This window comes from Labrus bergylta, chromosome 23 (assembly GCF_963930695.1).
Source record: "Labrus bergylta chromosome 23, fLabBer1.1, whole genome shotgun sequence".
Classification (NCBI taxonomy): Eukaryota; Metazoa; Chordata; class Actinopteri; order Labriformes; family Labridae; genus Labrus; species Labrus bergylta.
Window position 1 is genome coordinate 18881749 of NC_089217.1, and position 19172 is coordinate 18900920.

Consider the following 19172-nt stretch of genomic DNA (forward strand, 5'->3'; position numbering starts at 1 on the left):
ACTCAAAAAGCCTAACCCTGATCTATCACTTCCAGAGAATTATAGACCCATTTCCAAACTCTCGTTCATATCTAAGGTTCTTGAAATGGTTGAAAAGGTGTCTTTTTAGCCAGCTGACATCTGTTTTAAACAATAATGACATCTGCGACAAGTTTCAATCAGGGTTCCTCAAACGACACAGTACCGAAACTGCTCTTATTAGGGCTACAAACGATTTGCTGATGAGCGCTGATAATGGGGAATGTTTGGTTATATTGCTGTTGGACCTAAGCACAGCATTTGATACTATTGATCATAAAATTCTAGCCAATAGACTTGATCAGTGTGTAGGCATCACCGGAACTGCACTCAAATGGTTTGGGTCATACCTGTCAAATAGAGGATTCTCTGTCTCAATTGGTCATTTGTTTCTTCCTCGGCCCGCATGACGTACGGTCTGCCACAGGACTCAATTCTTGGTCCAGTCTTGTTTTCCCTTCATATGCTCCCACTTGGAAATATTATGAATTACTTTGAGGGGGTCTCCTATCACTTTTATGCTGATAATGCACAAATATATCTGTCCTTCAAGTCAGACAATATCAGCCGCTTAAACAATTTAGTGGAGTGCATGGCCACCATTGAGAAATGGATGAGCTGTCATTGTCTGCAGCTTAATACAGGGAAGACAGAGGTCATTTTCTTTGGCCCCGATCATATAGCAAGCAAATTCAAGCTGCTCTTTGGTCCTCTAACACCCAATATAAAATCTACAGGTAGAAATGTAGGTATTACATTTGATTCACAGCTTAACTTCATTCCGCACATCAATAATCTCATTAAATCCTGTTACTACCAGCTAAGAAACATTAGTAAATTAAATCAACTCTGTCTTTCCCTGATCTAGAGAAGCTTATTCATGCCTTTGTCTTTTCACGTTTGGGCTACTGCAACTCACGTTTCACTTGCCTGAGTCAGTCCTCAATGGCCAGACTCCAGCAAGTGCAGAATGCTGCTGCTTATGGAAAGCCGATTGAAGATTTAATAGATATCCTTGATATCAAAGCTCAGTTTCCTGTACTAGTCAAGTCTTTGGCCGCACTAGTTTACTAGTAGAACGTTGAAAGACTTACTAGTAAACTAGTAGAAGGCAAAAAGTCCTACATGTTAACTAGTAAGGTGCAAAATATCTACTAGTTAACTAGTAAGATATATTTTGTGTCTACTAGTTAACTAGTGAGCCTAAAAATGTTTACTAGTTAACTAGTAAGAGCAACAATGTCCACTAGTAAGCTAGAAAGGCATATACATGGACCATACTAGCTAACTATTTAGGATAAAAAGTTTTTACAAGTTAACTAGTAAGAGCAGAAAGGTCCACTAGTTGTACTAGAGATGGCTTTATTAGTCTTACTAGTTAACTAGTGCGGCTCTAAATGTTCACTAGTTAACTAGTAAGAGAACAAATGTCCACTAGTTGCACTAGTATCATCTTTACAAGTCGTACTAGTTAACTAGTGAGACTTAAATATTTTACTAGTAAACTAGCTAGATCTAAAATGTCACTAGTAACATTTGTTGCACAAAATGGTAACGAGGAGGTGGGGGATAAGTGTGGATTGAGGCTTATGATAGGCTCTAAAAATCAAGAACAAAAATAACATCAAATCAGGACCCAGGATTTGGTTATAATCCCACCCACTGCATTTACATATTGCACACTAGTCAACTAGTTGGATTGCAGGATTAGAACTATCTTACTAGTCGATATCTGTTTTCATTTTACTAGTTAACTAGTTAGACACAAATGCTAACTAGTTAACTAGTTAATCTCATAATGGTAACTAGTAACACTAGTGAAGATGCATTTTACCTTTCTAGGTCACTAGTAAGATAAAATGTGTCAACTAGTAACACTAGTTGGAATATTTTTAAACCTACTAGTTAACTAGTGAGGCTCGGAAACGTTTACTAGTTAACATGTAGTAGCTAAAATGTCAACTAGTCACACTACTGAGGGCGGTTTTAACCCTATATAGTTTACGAGTAAACTAGTAAGTGCCTTTTTGTCCACTAGTTAAACTAGCTAGTGTCTTTTTGGCCTCACTAGTAAACTAGTTGAAGACTTTGTGTGGCACTAGTAAACTAGTTGCAGACAAAACAGCATACTAGTGGACATTTGCTTTTGACTAGTAAACTAGTTGAATGATATAATTTGACAAGTTTACATGCTGAACAGTTAAAACCCTTTACTAGTTAACTAGTTGAACACAGATGTCAACTAGTAGTCTGATCTGTTGACTACTAGTTAACTTGTGACTGACAATTTATCTAACTAGTTAACTAGTACTGCCAAAAAGACCCTTACTAGTACAACTAGTGGACATTTTGCAATTACTTATTAACTAGTTAACTGTGTTTGGCCTCACTAGTTAACTAGCAAGGTCACACATGGTCTAACTGGTAAACTAGTGGACATTTTGACTCGTTCTAGTTAACTAGTATGCATTTAAAGCCTCACTAGTTTACTAGTAAGGCCTTGAAGACCAAAGTAGTGATACTAGTGTGCATTTTTCTTTCACTAGTACTACTAGTAAACATCTTGAGCCCTACTTGTTAACTAGTAAGGTCAATTAGACTGCAACTAGTGGTACTAGTGACATTTATGCCCTTAGTAATAAACTAGTTAAGCTTTTTGAACATCATTAGTTTACTAGTAAAGTCGAAATGTGTTTTACAAGTGTAACTAGTGGACATTTGGTCCTTACTAGTTTACTTGTAAAGGTCAACTGGCAGTCCACTAGTAGTACTAGTAGCACTAGTTGACCGCATGATAATGAAGCAGGCGGGACAAGGATTTTGATTGGTCAATGTCAAACCTGCGATTTTGCCAGCCTTAAAGGGCCAGATCTGAATAGTACCTTCGGTTAAACCAGCACTAATTTCTGAAGGTTTGTTCATTTGTGTCATGTTATATTATCACTAAATGGTAACTCACTGAATGCCCTTTGATAGAATTTTATGACCCATGCACAGATTAAATCCAAATCTGATGTTACATTGTTATTCATCTTTTCAACTTTTTTGTTTTTTAAACTTAGTATTATTTGTTCTAAAAATCACTAATGATTATTCATTATTGCAGTATTTGTCAAAAAATAAACAATAACCCATCACTTAATATTTATATATAGTAGTATGATTGAATAAAATAAAATCTTGCACAACATTAATGTTCAAGGATTTTAGCTTTTTTCTTGCCATTGAAAATATGGCAATATAAAATATGAAAGATATACTAGTTTGAAACTTGCAAAGTGAAAAATTAAATATATTTTTTTTAAATCATGAAAGAAATGTGTTTATATTTAGTTTATCTGCTAGATGATCATGCAAAATATTGAATAAAATATTAGGATTTAGGACAAGTGTATACTGAATTATTAAACTAATGTGAATAAGAAAATATAACAGGAAAAAAGTAACAAGCCTGAAACTTGAAATAAATGTTTTAATGTTTTTTTTATAAATATAAAGTCAGCCTCTTACATCTGGAGAAATAACCCTTATACAATAAGATGCTGCAGAGAGATATGCATTTCGGCCATTAGGTGTCAGTTGCAGGATCGGTATGTTATGGACTTGCTAAATTTTCTTGGTTTAGCTTCGAGTAAGCCCAGCAGAAAAGATACATATGGCAGTGAGCAGATATAAGTGCACAAGCAACATACATATTTTATGACATATTTTATCATATGAGGAGTCATGTTTTTATGATTAAAGCATAAAATTAAGATACTACTTGCAAATGCCCACCAGATGGTGCTATACTTATATATGCTGCTAATGTGTACAGTACTAGTACTACTAGTGGACATTTAGGCTCTTACTAGTAGCACTAGTTGTACTAGTAGCACTAGTACTACTAGTGGACATTTAGGCTCTTACTAGTACGACTAGTGTGACTAGTGCGACTAGTGCTACTAGTGCGACTAGTGCGACTAGTGCGACTAGTGCTACTAGTGCGACTAGTGCTACTAGTGCAACTAGTAGCACTAGTAAAGGCCTAAATGTCAACTAGTAGTACTAGTACTGTAGACATTAGCAGTATATATACGTATAGCCCCATCTGTGGGGCATTTGCAAGTAGTACAATTTTTAACCTTCATTTTACATAATAAAATTACATTTTTATACGATGGAGTAGAGCCATCTTAAAGAAAAAAAAAGAAAAAATTTGAGATTAATCTTGTATATGTACGAGAATAAACATGTAAATTTAGGAGAATAAAGTCATAAATTTACGAAAATGTACATTTTTAGGTTGTAGCCTATCATAGAGAAGCCTTCCGCCTGCGCATAAATGATGAAAGGAGAACCCCTAAAGCATTTTCCTCTGCCACAAAAGTTACAGTTGCTTCCAGTATCTTTTCAGGGTCCTGATATTTTATTTGTGATGATGATGTGCCGATAAAACAACTTATCGGATATATTTGTCCAACTGTTTTTACAGACTACACAAGGAAGGAGCCTATTTCCTTATTTGTTAAACCTTTACTATAACAAGATGCATCCACGTTTATCATTTTCGAACAGGCGGCTGCTGCTCTTCTGATATAGACTTAAACAAGAAATTAATCTCGTACATTTTACTTTATTCTCATAAATTAACTATTTGAATCTCTAAATTTTAGGTTTTTTTCCTTTTACGTGGCCCTAATCTTGAATCCCTTTATTTTTCTTAGTTTACCGACTTTAGGCCAAATTAAAACGTATTAAGTACAAGAACATAAATTCTGTATCAAGTTCCAGTTGTTTTAAAGTCCATAATTTTATCTGATTAACTTTTTTCCTTTTTAAAAACAGCATGAATTTATATGAAATATTTACACATTCATTTTTAACTTACAATTGCACCTTGGGCAGTTTTTTATCACTCTACTGACCTCAAGATGTACTCTTTCTTATGTTTTCTGTAAATACTGTCTTGATGGGATAAAAAAGGAAAAAGAAAATCATGAGAACAGTTCTAAAATGATCTTCTATCTTATTTTAAGTTTATAAAACAATTCTAACATTTAATATATATATAATTTTCATGTTTTACTCTCCATGGAAAGTAGGGAAGAAGCCGTTGCTTCACAGCACTTGCTCCTTCTTACAAAGGGTTAAATTTGTGGAAGGTGGAGGTCTATATGGAGAACCAATGATAAGGTTCAGAGAGTGCCCTGATCCCACCCACTCATTAGCATGTACTTCAACCAGTGTTTCTAGTACGCATTTTGGCTTTCACTAGTAGTACTAGTTAACATTTAAAACCGTAGTAGTTAACTAGTTATGCCAAAAAGAGTACTACTAGTGTAACTAGTGACATTTTGGCTCTTACTAGATAACTAGTTAACCATTTTGAGCCTCACTAGTTCACTAGTAGCACTAAAATGTCCTGAACTAGTGTTACTAGTTGGCTTTTTGCACTAACTAGTTAACTAGTGGACTTTAAGAGCCTCACTAGTAAACTAGTAAAATTTGTAACTGCATCACTAGTGATACTAGTGGACATTTGGGTCTTACTAGTTAACTAGTAAACATTTTGAACCTCACTAGTTTACAAGTAAGGTTAAAAAGAGTCAAACTAGCTTACTAGTGGACATTGTTGCTCTTACTAGTTAACTAGTAAACATTTTTAGGCTCACTAGTTAACTAGTAGACACAAAATATATCTTACTAGTTAACTAGTAGATATTTTGCACCTTACTAGTTAACATGTAGGACTTTTTGCCTTCTACTAGTTTACTAGTAAGTCTTTCAACGTTCTACTAGTAAACTAGTGCGGCCAAAGACTTGACTAGTACAGGAAACTGAGCTTTGATATCAAGGATATCTATTAAATCTTCAATCGGCTTTCCATAGCTGCTCGGATTTTAACAAATGCAAACTGCAGGTCCAACATTACCCCAATCCTTTCCTCCCTCCATTTGCTGCCCGTTACTTACAGGGTTGATTTAAAAATTATTTTAAAAACTTTTAAAACACAACACAGTCTAGCCTCCCCCCCCTTACATTAAAGAACTTTTAACCCCTTATGCTCCAAGCCAAATCTTAGATCATCAAGAGTAGATGATCCTAGATCAAGGCTGGTTACCAAGGGCGACCGGGCATTTGCCATCAGAGCACCTAAACTCACTTTGTAACCTTGTTTAGATAAGTGCTATATAAATAAAGTTATTATTATTATTAAATGCACTATTGGGGGCACATGTGGGACAATATAATGTTAACCATATTCCTAATGATGGGAGGAGGTGGGTGAATGTAGTGAGGCAGGTGGTGGGCCAGAACCATCTCCCAGGCATCCACCAGCTGAACATTAAGTCCTTTGAACACAGCTCTGACCACCTTGTCCTGTTGAATAGCATACCAGTCATTAAAGGCAAATATATTGGGGTTTGTACCTCTGAGGTTTGGAGTCCTGATGACCACCAGCGTGTCTGGAGCCCTGTTTAACAGACGAATCACCGCCCTGCGGATGCCGTAAAGCCTTCTGATGTAGAATTGCATTGGGAAAGGAGTGAGGTGGGCCCAGATGCCAAAAATTACAACTGTGTTGGTGCCACCAACTACATCATCTATTTCATTGGCAATGTAACGCAGCTCACTGGTTGGGATAAGGACGGAAATACTCAGAGGAGGACCGTGTAAGTGGAACTTCACCAAGATGTTTTTTGCATTGTCCCATATCATGAAAGGTCCTGATTTCTTCAGATTATTCCAGTTTATCTCTTTAGCATCTGAAAGTATGAAAAAAGGAGCAGATTAAGCTGTGAAATAAATACAATTAAACTGTTGCCTGAAATCACTGAATCAACTACCTGGAAGTGAAGCATCAAGGTACTCAAACCACTGCCTGACGGTGGAGTCTCCATACATGTGGACCACCTTTCCTTTCAGACACTGACTGATGGCAGAGGAGTTGTTGAATTGGTGGACTTTGGTGCCACCTAGTGATCGCCACACACCCTGGTAGTAATACCCAGAGAGTCCAGACTTCCCACTGCCTAGACTATCCATGGGTTGCTCTGAGAATTGTTGATCAAAATAAGCATTTGGTTATTAAACGATTGTTGTATCATTTGTCAACAGATCCCCTAAAAAGACCAAAACAAGGTCTCTGCTTTACCTTACTCATTTTATTTTACACTAATGAGGACATTATACATATGTCACAAAAACATTTGTAGTGGCAACTTTCATAAACAGTTTTTATCACTTAGTAGGAGCCAATCTGTTACTTGATTCTGAAATATTTACTGTAAATGATATTCTTATTTCTTATGATCTAAATGTTGTGTTTTACTAACATGAACTGAAATCAAAATTCTTAAATTAAATGGACCATGATTAAAATGGCTTCTACAGAGTTCTTTGATGTTTTTCAAAAGATTAAGTTTATGCTTTACTACAATATAGTGAGTGTATGTCTCGAATGCACATGTTTATTGTGGTTAAGGAAAATGCTACCAAATGCTTTTTATTTGACAATGCTAATTATTTAAAGTTAATTATTTACACATGTTAAGTGATTTGAGTTTTTTATTAGTACACTGGTACTGTTTTTTTATTTTTTATTTTTTTAGCGTAAATGAGATAAGCACTTACAGCTCTTCCTCAGTTTTATAGATAGAAGCTGGTTTATTTTTATTTATTTTTTGCCTTATATGTATATCTGCTTGAATACAGAGAGTTAGGTTGTATACATTTTTATTTTCAAGGTCACATGGAGATTTTTTTTTAGTTGAAAGTAGAAAAGTTGTGCTTTACCTTTCCTTTGAGGCAGCACAGTAACACTGGCCGGTCCTGAAGCCTGAATGAAGACTTGCATGTTGACATTGCTGGGGGGAAAAAGCTCCCATGATTAAGAATCTCTTAAACACACTTCAATATGTAAATGTCAAATGTGATTGAGTCACCATAAATTACTTTGCCTACATATTTGGACTCCATGGATACACTTTATAGTTTTTTTGATGAGAGAGACTTTAATTGTGTTTTGATAGGTATCATCTTACACTATAAACATCTTAAGATTTCATCTTTGCCTCCTGTAGTTACAAACACGACATTTCCCCCCAGGAGATACATACTTTACACTTTGTTTATAGTCATTACATGTAAAACTAGATGCATCGTTTCTATTGCTGTGCTCCCTCACCTTTTGAAAAGGTTCGCCTCATTAGCCTTGAGTTTTATATCCATTCCTCCGTTTATGTGGTTCATCCTGTCATCACAGCTCAGTTTCTTTGGCTTGTAGCAGAACCACGGGTCACCAGTATGGAGGTCAGTGTAGTTGCACTGTGGCTGGTTGGTTTGACGTAGACAAATATTACAGATGGTAGTTTCAGAGATTGAACCTGAGCGGAAGAGGCTCTTTAAGATAGTCCTATCAGGATGTTCTCTGTTTAGTCTACGGAGGACTGTGATAGCCTCGCTTGAGTGGACAAGCGTCACCTGATAAAACAAAGAACAAGAGTTTAAAGTTATAGCATACAAGTCATGCCTACTAATTATTAATTGAATAATTAGAAAACAAAGTTGTATTTTTGGTGTCAGCTGACTGAAGTTGTTCATGTATTTTAAATTAGAAGCTTAAGAGACATTGATGCAAATGGTCAACTCCCCACTAGCTGGCCAGTAGAACTTGTTTACATCAACATGTATATTTTTGGACCTGTCTCATCTTAATTGGATTGGACAGCTGACAACAACAGGAAATGTTGGGAGAAGAGAGTTGGGGATGACATTAAGCAAAGGGCGAAGGTCAGATTTGAACCCCGCAGCAAAGGGGACTTTACCCGATGTAAATTGGGTGCACATCATACCCAATAGGCTACGGAACCTACATAGAATTTGTTTTCTTACAATTATAGAAACTCCACTTGTCTGTGGAGTAAAGCATTCAACAATCCTCACACCATTCTCTGGCCCACAGGAAACATTTTTACATACAGTCACATCAAATGATAAACATTTGCATGAAAATATCTCCAAAAGGATCCAACAACAACAACCTCTTTAGTTCAGTAATTCAACTCAACAAAAAGGTTAATTAAAGTGTTCTACTGATGTCTTATGTAAAGGTAGAGTCAGTGGCATTGTTTGTTGCAGCTTGTGAACACAACATCCAAATTGGGCCCCTCCTCCTGCGCTCACCGTCCCCAGAAGCACACACTCACTGCAGGTGAGTAGTGTGTAAGTTTCCTGTTTGTACACTGCAATACCGCATGCTAGCACAAGCTAACCACCGATGTATGACATCTGCATGTCCAACAGAATGCAGGCCAATTCTGTAAGAGAGTGAGAGACAACCCTCGTTTTTGAACAAGGTTTATCTGTGTAGCGTTTCGTCTCACCTCACTATGATTATATTTTAAGTTATTGCTGCTACTTCCACATCAATCTTATTAGCGGGGGGCTGAATCACAACCAATAACTGAACTGTATCCACTCCTAAACACACCTGCACACTGACATTGGCAGGGGGAAGCACATCCACTCCACACCCAGAAAACCAAAACATTAAAATGCAGGCAAAGGACAGGCTGTCTGGAGACACAGTCACCACTACAGATGTATGGAGGCCCACTCAAGTGATGATTGAGTAGCATTACTTTTGTTTAAAGTCTATATTTTATTTTTCAGGTAAAAGCTACTGGCTTAATAACGTTTAACCGTTGTGGTAAATACATTTCCTCAATGTTAAGTTTTCCAGAATAGCAGAAGAAAATAACATTTTGTAAGACTGCTTGTAGACGCTTCACTCATCACTGTGACCTGTACATTAACTCAGATTGGCCATCTTTGAAGGTGCGCAGGCATATACACTGGCTGAAGCTTATTTATAAAGCTCTTCTTGGTTTGGTGCCTTCTTATCTATGTTCATACCTTCAAAGAACCAGAAGCCACTATGCCTTGTGTTCCTGTGATGTCTTTAAACTGTCTGTGCCTCGTGTCCGCACTGAGCTCGGGAAAAGAGCGTTTAGTTTTGCTGCTCCCACCGCATGGAACTTTCTCCAAAATGACTTGAAAATGGCGAAGCTCTTGAAGCCTTTGGCTCGATCTTAAAAGATAAAAAACACGAGACAATTGGACAGTATCTGTGTTTCTGAATTGTACTCTGTGATCAAGATTCTGCACTTTATCTGTAAATCAATTTGCAATTTGTAAATTGTTGTTCTCTCCTAACTTATTGATTGTAAACTGTCTCTTTATCATGTAATGCTTTTTATGACGTGTGCTGCTGCCCTCTTGGCCAAGTCACCCTTGTGAAAGAGATCCTGATCTCAATGAGTTATTTATCTGGTTAAATAAAACATTTAAAAAAACATGTTTATTTGTGTTGTAAAGTTGGATATTTTGACAACGGGGTCAAAGGTGAATGACTCATTAGAGACCGCCAGAAGAGGCAATTGGAGGAACAGCAGTTTTTAAGACTTCCACAATGTCTTTTCTTTTTTCTTACTTTTTATGTTGTTGTTTGTTTGCAAAAGTAAGTCAGGGGGAAAGGTTTAGATTTCATGAATTAAATGACCTACAGGACATTGCATTAGGGAATTCTTTTGGCATCAATTATTGTACATTAACAATTTAAAGATATAGCCTTGAACTTTACCTCAACCTGTGCACTTCCTTCCCAGAGTAAAGGGAATACAGCAGAGTAGGAGCCATTAAGGTGATCCACCACTCGTCCAGCCACACCTGCTTCAAGTGCCCTGTTGTGCAAACGGGCAACAATTGCATCTCCTCCAGACTTCTTGGGGTTACCTTGGAAGTCGTACATTTTTATCATAACTTCCAGCTGGTCTCCTACATGCCGCTCGTCTCCAACCCCCCCTGGGAGAATGATGAAGGTGCTGTGGGCGGCGTGACTTGTCTGAATCAATGAAAAAGGAGCTGGCAGAGGAGGAGTTTCAGGCCAAGCAATGGACTCCAATATGAGACGTTCCTCCTCAGCTTCTGCAGAAGACAGTGGCTTGAAGGTGCAGAAGTTGTCAGGCACTGGAGAAGCAGTGGGAGGAGCAGTGTGGGGAGCAGTGTGGGGAGCAGTGGGAGGAGCAGTGGGCTGAGTAGAGTTCACTTTCTTGTTGATGATGGCAGAGTTTTCTTTATAATTTAGCTGGCAAGGAGTTGAAAAAGAAGGATGGTGACAAAGCAACCCAGTCTCATGTCAAAATGTGTAATACCTACGTTGGTCCACAGCGCAAAACGTAGTAGTTTCACAATAAGGGCTCTAAAATTGTGACTTGTCTACGTTTCCTTTTGTCTATTCTTTTGTATAGGCACACTTCAGGTCACGTGACTGCCCAGTTTTCCCCGGCGAAAAAAAAAACCATGGCGGACATCCCTTCTATTTTCGGTTGAAAATGCAATATTTTAAGATAGTTTGAGGCTTAAGTGTCGTTTTGATAACCTTCCTGGTGACAAATGTACTTTGTATCTTCATAATCTTTGTTCGGTTTATGTTTATGAGCTTTAGTTTGTTCGTTTCTACGAAGATTCTTTCAGGTCTCGATAGAGAAACATTGTGATGTTACGTTTTCTACTGTTTCTATGGCTATGGACGCTATCAACAACGAACCAGAAGGAAGTGGACGTTCCGTTCGCGGCTCTTAAAACGGGTTACATCAGACCCTAGACATCAAGCTAAGCTCCTATGCGATAAATAATGATTTCTGTTACATTTTTATGGATGTCTTTCATTACAACCAAATTTAATAAAACGATTGGAACAGATCGATGCATATTAGCAACATTATAAACTATAACATGTAACAATACATAAAGACAATACTGTACAGTTTGTGTGATTTATATGATTTAATAATTTTATTTAACAAAATAATCCTGACAGATTAATACTATCTTTTAAAACAGGTTTGATTTGACCACTTTTTTACAATATATATAGTCTAGATTATTTTACAAAACCCATTCGGCTTTAGTAAATATTTGATATAGTGGGTAGATATACATTTTTTACAACCCTAATTATGTTCCCTCTGTGCACAACGCCAGACATAAATACCAAAATTCCCATTTCTGGAATAACAGTCAAAATATCCGAAATGAACTGATATATGTACTTTAGTTTAACATAGATCATATATGTACTATGCAATAAATACTTTGGTCACACGTGATCCGTGACATATTCAATGAATATATCTTTTGTAACCCTTTTATAATCCTAGTTACAACCTTTTTTTGGAAACGGAAAAGACTACAATTATGGCGCCGTTCAGTATCAAGCTTGACTTGACTCTAAGGAATTGTAGTCTTTTATACAAATCTCAGTGTTTCCCTTACATAAGAAGTTATAAATATTTAATTGAGGGTACACAGGGGAGTTTAATTGAATGGTTAACACATTTATGTTATCAGATATTTAAAAAATAATTGATACATTTGTTAAAATGTATCATAATCATATATAGCAGCTCCCCCTGTTGTTTTGGTGAGCTGACTACCCTCACATGATACTTTGTTCCAAGACCTCTCTAAAACAGTTATTCCCATGTCTGTAGCCCCTTTTGTTGTTGGTATAAGCCTTCAAACATGCCCTTGGTTCGAGGTTCAAAGGTCATTATTTCAAAACAGGGGTCATGTAGAAACCTCATCTTCTCATATGTTACTCTCCAGGATGAGACCTTTCCAACAATGTATGTCGTTCAGCTCTAAGCCAAAAACTTTCTCATTTCATAGGCAAGGGGTCTTGCAGTCATACTTTCATAGAACTCTTTCATAATTCTTTTTTATTTTGTTTGTTTCTTCGTGTGTTTGTTTGTTTTGGTGTAAGTATATCATAAAATCTGGGGAACTATAGGCTTGGAGGACAGCCTGAAGTGCCTGGTTTAGAATTATGGCTAAAAGTAAAAATCTCTTATGCTCTTGTCCATGTTAATTCATCCTAGTACTTTTTTTTTATCCTTCTTTCCTTATAGAAGAGTTAATCTAATTTGTCATCATTCATTGTTTTAATATTCAGTTTAATGTCTTTCATAGAGCAACAGGCAAATTGAGTGTGGGGCCTTAAGTGACTTGTGGGTTCTAGATCAAACATAAGTGTATGAAAAAGGGATTTAAAATGTGAGTCTACGGAGAGGAGGGAGAGGGGGGGCGGGGGACGCCCTCGGCCTTTAAACTGACAGTGGGCGTGACTGCACGATTGCGCATGTCAGCAGCACACTGGCAGACCATAGCATAATGGGCTTTTTGAATGGGTTTTTGCTTAGATTCCTGGAATGGGATCTTTGGTTAACACAGATTTAAGATGTGTTTTTGCAACCACCCTTAAAAAATATCAGTAAATACCCCCTGAAAGATCTAATAAAGAGGTCGCTCACAAGTGACGATTATCAATACGTCATTATCTGATGTCAGTGTCATGCGCCCGTTTGTAGTTCTTATCGCCGTCGTTTACTTTATTGATTGCATTTTCTGGTATTAATCTAATCCATTAGGATTATTTTGTTAAATAAAATTGTTTAATCATATAAATCACACAGACTGTACAGTATTGTCTTTATGTATTGTTACATGTTATAGTTTATAATGTTGCTAATATGCATCGATCTGTTCCAATCGTTTTATTAAATTTGGTTGGAATGAAAGACATCCATAAAAATGTAACAGAAATCATTATTTATTGCATAGGAGCTTAGTTTGATGTCTAGGGTCTGATGTAACCCGTTTTAAGAGCCGCGAGCCGAACGTCCACTTCCTTCTGGTTCGTTGTTGATAGCGTCCATAGCTATCACCATAGCAACAGTAGAAAACATAACATCACAACGTTTCTCTATCGAGACCTGAAAGAATCTTCGTAGAAACGAACAAACTAAAGATCATAAACATAAACCGAACAAAGATTATGAAGATACAATGTACATTTGTCACCAGGAAGGTTATCAAAACGACACTTAAGCCTCAAACTATCTTAAAATATTGCATTTTCCACCGAAAATGGAAGGGATGTTTTTTTTTTTTCGCCGGGGAAAACTGGACAGTCACGTGACCTGAGGTGTGCCTATACAAAAGAATAGACAAAAGGAAACGTAGACAAGTCACAATTTTAGAGCCCTTATTGTGAAACTACTACGTTTTGCGCTGTGGACCAACGTAGGTATTACACATTTTGACATGAGACTGGGTTGTGTAGGGAGCAGATGAACACCTTCATTGTTGCACTTCTGTGCAAACTTACATTTAATGGACTTTTTAAATAATTTTAATAATGGGTAAAAAATATGCATTTTGCAAATCCTAAAACTTTTATTTGTTTATGGAAAGCATCTCGCGAACCCCCTTTCAGTGTCTCAGGAGCCCCCAGGGGGGCCCATTCCCCACTTTAGTACATTGAAAGACACTCAATGACCACCTTTAAAGTGTTACCAATAATCCCAGTTCTCACCTGCAGCAGGTCCATGTTTCTTAGTACAAAGAACAACACAGTCAGAAGGAGAAGGATGACACAGGTCTTCAGAAGTTTCATGTTGACATGGTTACTTATAAAACCTTTTAGCCACATGGTGAGTCCTCTGGTACTGGAATAAAACAACAAAAAGGGGAAACAGACTCTGTGTTAAGTTTATCATATGAATTCTTCCTGAAGACACTCAGTCATAAAAACCTCTGAATATTTATAGTTTGTCATCATGTCTAGATTTCAACATCAAACTAATCTAGTCAATTGAGAATGTGATAATTATCTGTTACCAAACAGGGAGTTTACAACAAAACAAGTTTTTGGTACTTGAGGTTTGACAGGAACATAATTACAATGTTCATACTGATGGTCAAATTCTCACAATCAGGTGTGCCAAGGTTACATGGTCTTATGAAATGTGCTGAAGTCACTTGAGGACAAAAGGTTGACTTAAGGTAGGGTTAGTTTACCTGCAGGCACACAACATGTACATTTAGCCTAATCAATCAATCAATCAATCAATCAATCAATCAATTTAATTTGTATAACCTCAACTCATAACAAGTGTTATCTCGACACACTTTACAAAAACAGGTAAAAGACCTTACTTGATGCCTAACTGAAGATTGTTTCTAAGAAAACGTTTTAATTGGTACTATTTTGTTACTTTATACTGAAACACATTGAAGTCCATGGATGTTTTCAATTATTGGGTATGTGACGTAATAGGCCAACTGTAACAAAGTCCAAGTGTAACTAACTGAAAACTGATAACTGAAAACTGATAACTGATAACTGAAAATCGCCACCCAGGAAGGTTTAAAAAAAAAAAATCATCACAGGAACTTTAAATAATTCAGAATAAACCAAAAAATGAACATAACTACATTTGGAGGTGCATACCGGTAACTAAGTCAAACAACAACATTGCTCTAAGACAGGGGTGTCAAAGTCCTATTGGTATCGGACTAATTTTGCTGACATCACTATAACTTGACACATGGATTTATAGGCTAATGTATGATTAGAAAAAAAAGGTACTTGTATAGAAAACTATATGTTAACGCATAAAATGTAAGAGTGATTAAGCAGAGGGGTTAACTCTGTCATTGCAAACTGCATGTTGCACATGGAAATATTTAAATGTACCACATTACAGAAGAAAACATCAATAATTATGTTTTGTTTGAGATTATTATATTATGTTTTAATATTGCTGTTCAAGGTTATAGAAACTTTGACACAGGTTATTCTACCTGCCCTGGTATCAGTGCATTACTAGAGAAAGACAGAGAGACAGAGAGAGAGAGAGAGAGAGAGAGAGAGAGAGAGAGACAGAGAGAGACAGAGAGAGAGAGAGAGAGAGAGAGAGAGAGACAGAGAGAGAGACAGAGAGAGAGAGACAGAGAGAGACAGAGAGAGAGACAGAGACAGAGAGAGAGAGGGAGAGAGAGAGACAGAGAGAGAGAGACAGAGAGAGAGACAGAGAGAGACAGAGAGAGAGACAGAGACAGAGAGAGAGAGGGAGAGAGAGAGACAGAGAGAGACAGAGAGAGAGAGAGAGAGAGAGACAGAGAGAGACACAGAGAGAGAGAGAGAGAGACAGAGACAGAGAGAGAGAGGGAGAGAGAGAGACAGAGAGAGAGAGAGAGAGAGAGAGAGAGAGACAGAGAGAGACAGAGAGAGAGACAGAGACAGAGAGAGAGAGGGAGAGAGAGAGACAGAGAGAGAGAGACAGAGAGAGAGACAGAGAGAGAGAGACTTTAGATCTGTGTGTGTCAGGCCACAGCACAGTTTGCACTCCTTAAGGTTCATTACAGATAAAACCTGCTCACATGAATAAGTTATCACAAACACACAGAGTGTCTTTGATGCAAACAGTCATCTTCAGGTATTTTAGTGTGAGGCATTATAAAATGATAACATGTTTCCAAACCAACAGACTTGAATTGATCCTTCAGCGTTGCGCACTGCAGTCTGATCAGCTCCGTGTGGAGTGCACGTTCTTCAACTAAGTAAACTCAGTTAAAAGACTTTTGATATCAGTCTGGCTGTCCGTTCTTCTCCGTGTCCGTACTATCGTGATCTAACTCTGTCACTGACTTTTTATGCGTCATGAATCTGTGCCATCTCCGTGCGTAATTCGAGGAAGCATTTTAGCGCTGCTCCTCGGTTAAACCAGCGGACCTCTGTATGATCGGGCAGCCTGTGCGTGATATCGTATTTGGATAAGAATGAAATGTTCAGTAATAGTTATATTTTTACAGTCTGATGAGAGCTGGTGATAAAGGCGCAACAGCAGGCTACTGCATTTAGAAGTGATGAAACTTTTAGATGATCAACACAACACTTTCACATCTGGGTGACCTAAAAATGAACCATCTGTAATTAAAATCAGTTAATATTCATTTTAATTTACTGTTTAATAACCAGAGGTAAAATAAGTCGGGAGATGCATCAGTCTCAACGCCGGTGTCCACAACCTACACTTAGTCTGGATGTGAGGAGACGGTCTGGGCCGTTACGCATGGAGGATTGCTTTTTATTTACACGAGCTGCTCTTTGTAGCTCACTCCATAGGAAGCTTTGTTATTATTAGTCAACATTTTGTTTTACATCAGTCAAGACAGGAGAAGCTGGTAAGAAGTGTGCACAGAACTGAAGACCGTCATGATGCGCGCGCAGTGCAGCGGTTAAGTCCCGTAGCTTTGATACGATTCTGGCAACTTGTGAGCAAATAAAACTAAAGAAATATCGCTCCTTCGATCTCTCTTGAAAACCTGCATTCTGTGTCACCTCTCTCAGGTGTTCAGCCTGTTTGCTGATGTGATGTATTACCAGCGTAATGCAGGAGCAGCTCGTGCGCTCGGCCACTCGTCTTTTTGATGATACTCCCTGCTGAGAAGATAGTTCAAAGTGCCCCGTTTAATTCATTTTCGTATCATGACATCAACCTTTACGTTGCTCATTATACAAAGGTTTTTAATAAAATTCGGGGAAAATAAGTATTACAAATATTGAATTTATACGGATACGGCCCGCAGTTCGTTTGTTTGACATCCCTGCTCTAAGAAGTGGAGCAAGTTTACATTTAGATAAATGAAACTGAAAGAAAAAACAAATCCAAGTAGCTACAGTATCTGCATTCACCTGACTTTTAAAACAGAGCAGATTTGTATTTTCTCATGTTAATGCAATATGCTTCCATGTGTTTTTCACTGTTATTGGACGCTTTCTTTACCTTTAAAAACAGTGCAGGCAGAGGTTTGACTTCCTTAATGCTCAGTTTGAGCAGAAATATAACCTTGTAGCCTCATGAGGATTAATCATCATTTCAAAGTTAAAAACAGGTCGAATGACTGATCATATCGGTTGCCTGAGACAATTGATTTAAAAATGAACTGTCACTTCTTTCATTTAGAGCTCTTTGATTGACTTTATTAGTCACTCCTGTAGATTCCCCTTTAAATTCATGAATTATAAATAAATGACCCTCTTACACCTGCGTGTTTAAAGCAGACTCACCTCCAAACAGATGGGCTGTAGTCCAGGGAGTAGCCTAATGGACAGGAGATGTTGCTCTGCAGTGTTTGAAAATCATGCGACAGTGGTTGTTTGTTGTAGGTTATAATATCTATGAGATCAATCAGGATGTGGTGCAGGGGGAGAGGAAGTGAGCCGAGGGTAAAAGAACGGAAATAAGCAGTGTAACAGATGTGATCAGGGGAGTGAAGAAAACCAGACTTTGACTGTTTTCTAGCTTTTATTTCCTGCAGAAGACCAAAGAACATTCAATGTGCCTTTTGGACATTTGTTTTCTGCACCTCTGCTCCCTCAGCAATGCAAAACGGCACTCAAAACAAATTTATATTACATAGAAATATATTACAATCATCATTTCAATATTTTAACTATATGTAAATATTTATAACCAAGAGCTGCTACAAATGGCTGAAAAACACGGTTTTACAGTGTATATTAACAATAAATCTCATTAAAAAAACATGAGAAACAGTATACCAAATGGTAAAACAGTGACACCTAGTGGACAAAATAAACGACAACATGCGGCTGTAAAACAAAAAGGAAAGTATGAAAATACAAGGAAAAACATACCTGCAGAATATGTAGGATATTACACAATTCGCGCCAAAACCGCTACATTAAAACAGTCTCCAAAGTGATATAAAACTCTCAAAACCTAAACAAAATGACTGATTAACATCGTATTACTATCAGTTTATAAAATAAACTGAACATTACAACTTAAATCACTTATTATCCACAGTAAATAAGATAATGATGCAGCAACGTTTTTACATACAACTTACCCTCAGCAATACAAAACGACACTGTGAGGGACAGACGGAAGGAGCTACGGAAACCCAGGAGGTACAGAAGCCGCAAAGTGCCAAAAAGGTAATTCTCAAAGGAAACATAAATTTGATAAAATAACAGTAAATATACATAACTCGTTAAGATAAAATTCACAAATACTTAACAGAAATAAATTATAAATGAAATCTCAAGTATAAATTGTAAACTGTACTCAAAAATAAAGTGCATTTTAACTCCGTTACACCAGAGAAAACTTTTCTGCAGCTGCGAGAGTTAACATACGTGTAATAGACACGTTGGTCCACTAGAGGATGCGTGTCAGTGTCACGCATTGCCTGTCTTCAGCGTCAAATGTTCACGCCTGTGATCTGTGCCATAC

The 19172-nt window shown here is 37.3% G+C and overlaps 1 protein-coding gene and 1 long non-coding RNA gene across 4 annotated transcripts in view; both read right to left on the minus strand.

The window, feature by feature from the left end:
* Nucleotides 1–18067, minus strand: part of LOC114917303 (uncharacterized) — a 34510-nt gene extending 16443 nt beyond the window's left edge. The window contains exon 1 of the long non-coding RNA XR_010665148.1: nt 17981–18067. This is a non-coding gene — a long non-coding RNA (uncharacterized lncRNA). The remainder of the gene's footprint in view (nt 1–17980) is intronic.
* The window catches only part of LOC110001769 (NXPE family member 3), a 76419-nt gene that overhangs the window by 8318 nt on the left and 48929 nt on the right, over nt 1–19172 (minus strand). The window contains exons 1-6 of one of the 3 annotated variants that reach the window (XR_010665144.1): nt 14441–14569; nt 10646–11149; nt 9919–10093; nt 8189–8484; nt 7798–7868; nt 6432–7055 (exon numbers count right to left, since the gene is read on the minus strand). Coding sequence is in view for 1 of the 3 variants with exons in the window: in XM_065951340.1 (XP_065807412.1) it covers nt 6841–7055; nt 7798–7868; nt 8189–8484; nt 9919–10093; nt 10646–10773 (885 nt within the window). In the remaining 2 variants the exon portion in view is untranslated. Of the gene's footprint in view, nt 1–3472; nt 7056–7797; nt 7869–8188; nt 8485–9918; nt 10094–10645; nt 11150–14440; nt 14570–19172 lie in introns of those variants that run through there. The other 2 variants (XR_010665143.1, XM_065951340.1) reach the window with 2 other exon arrangements.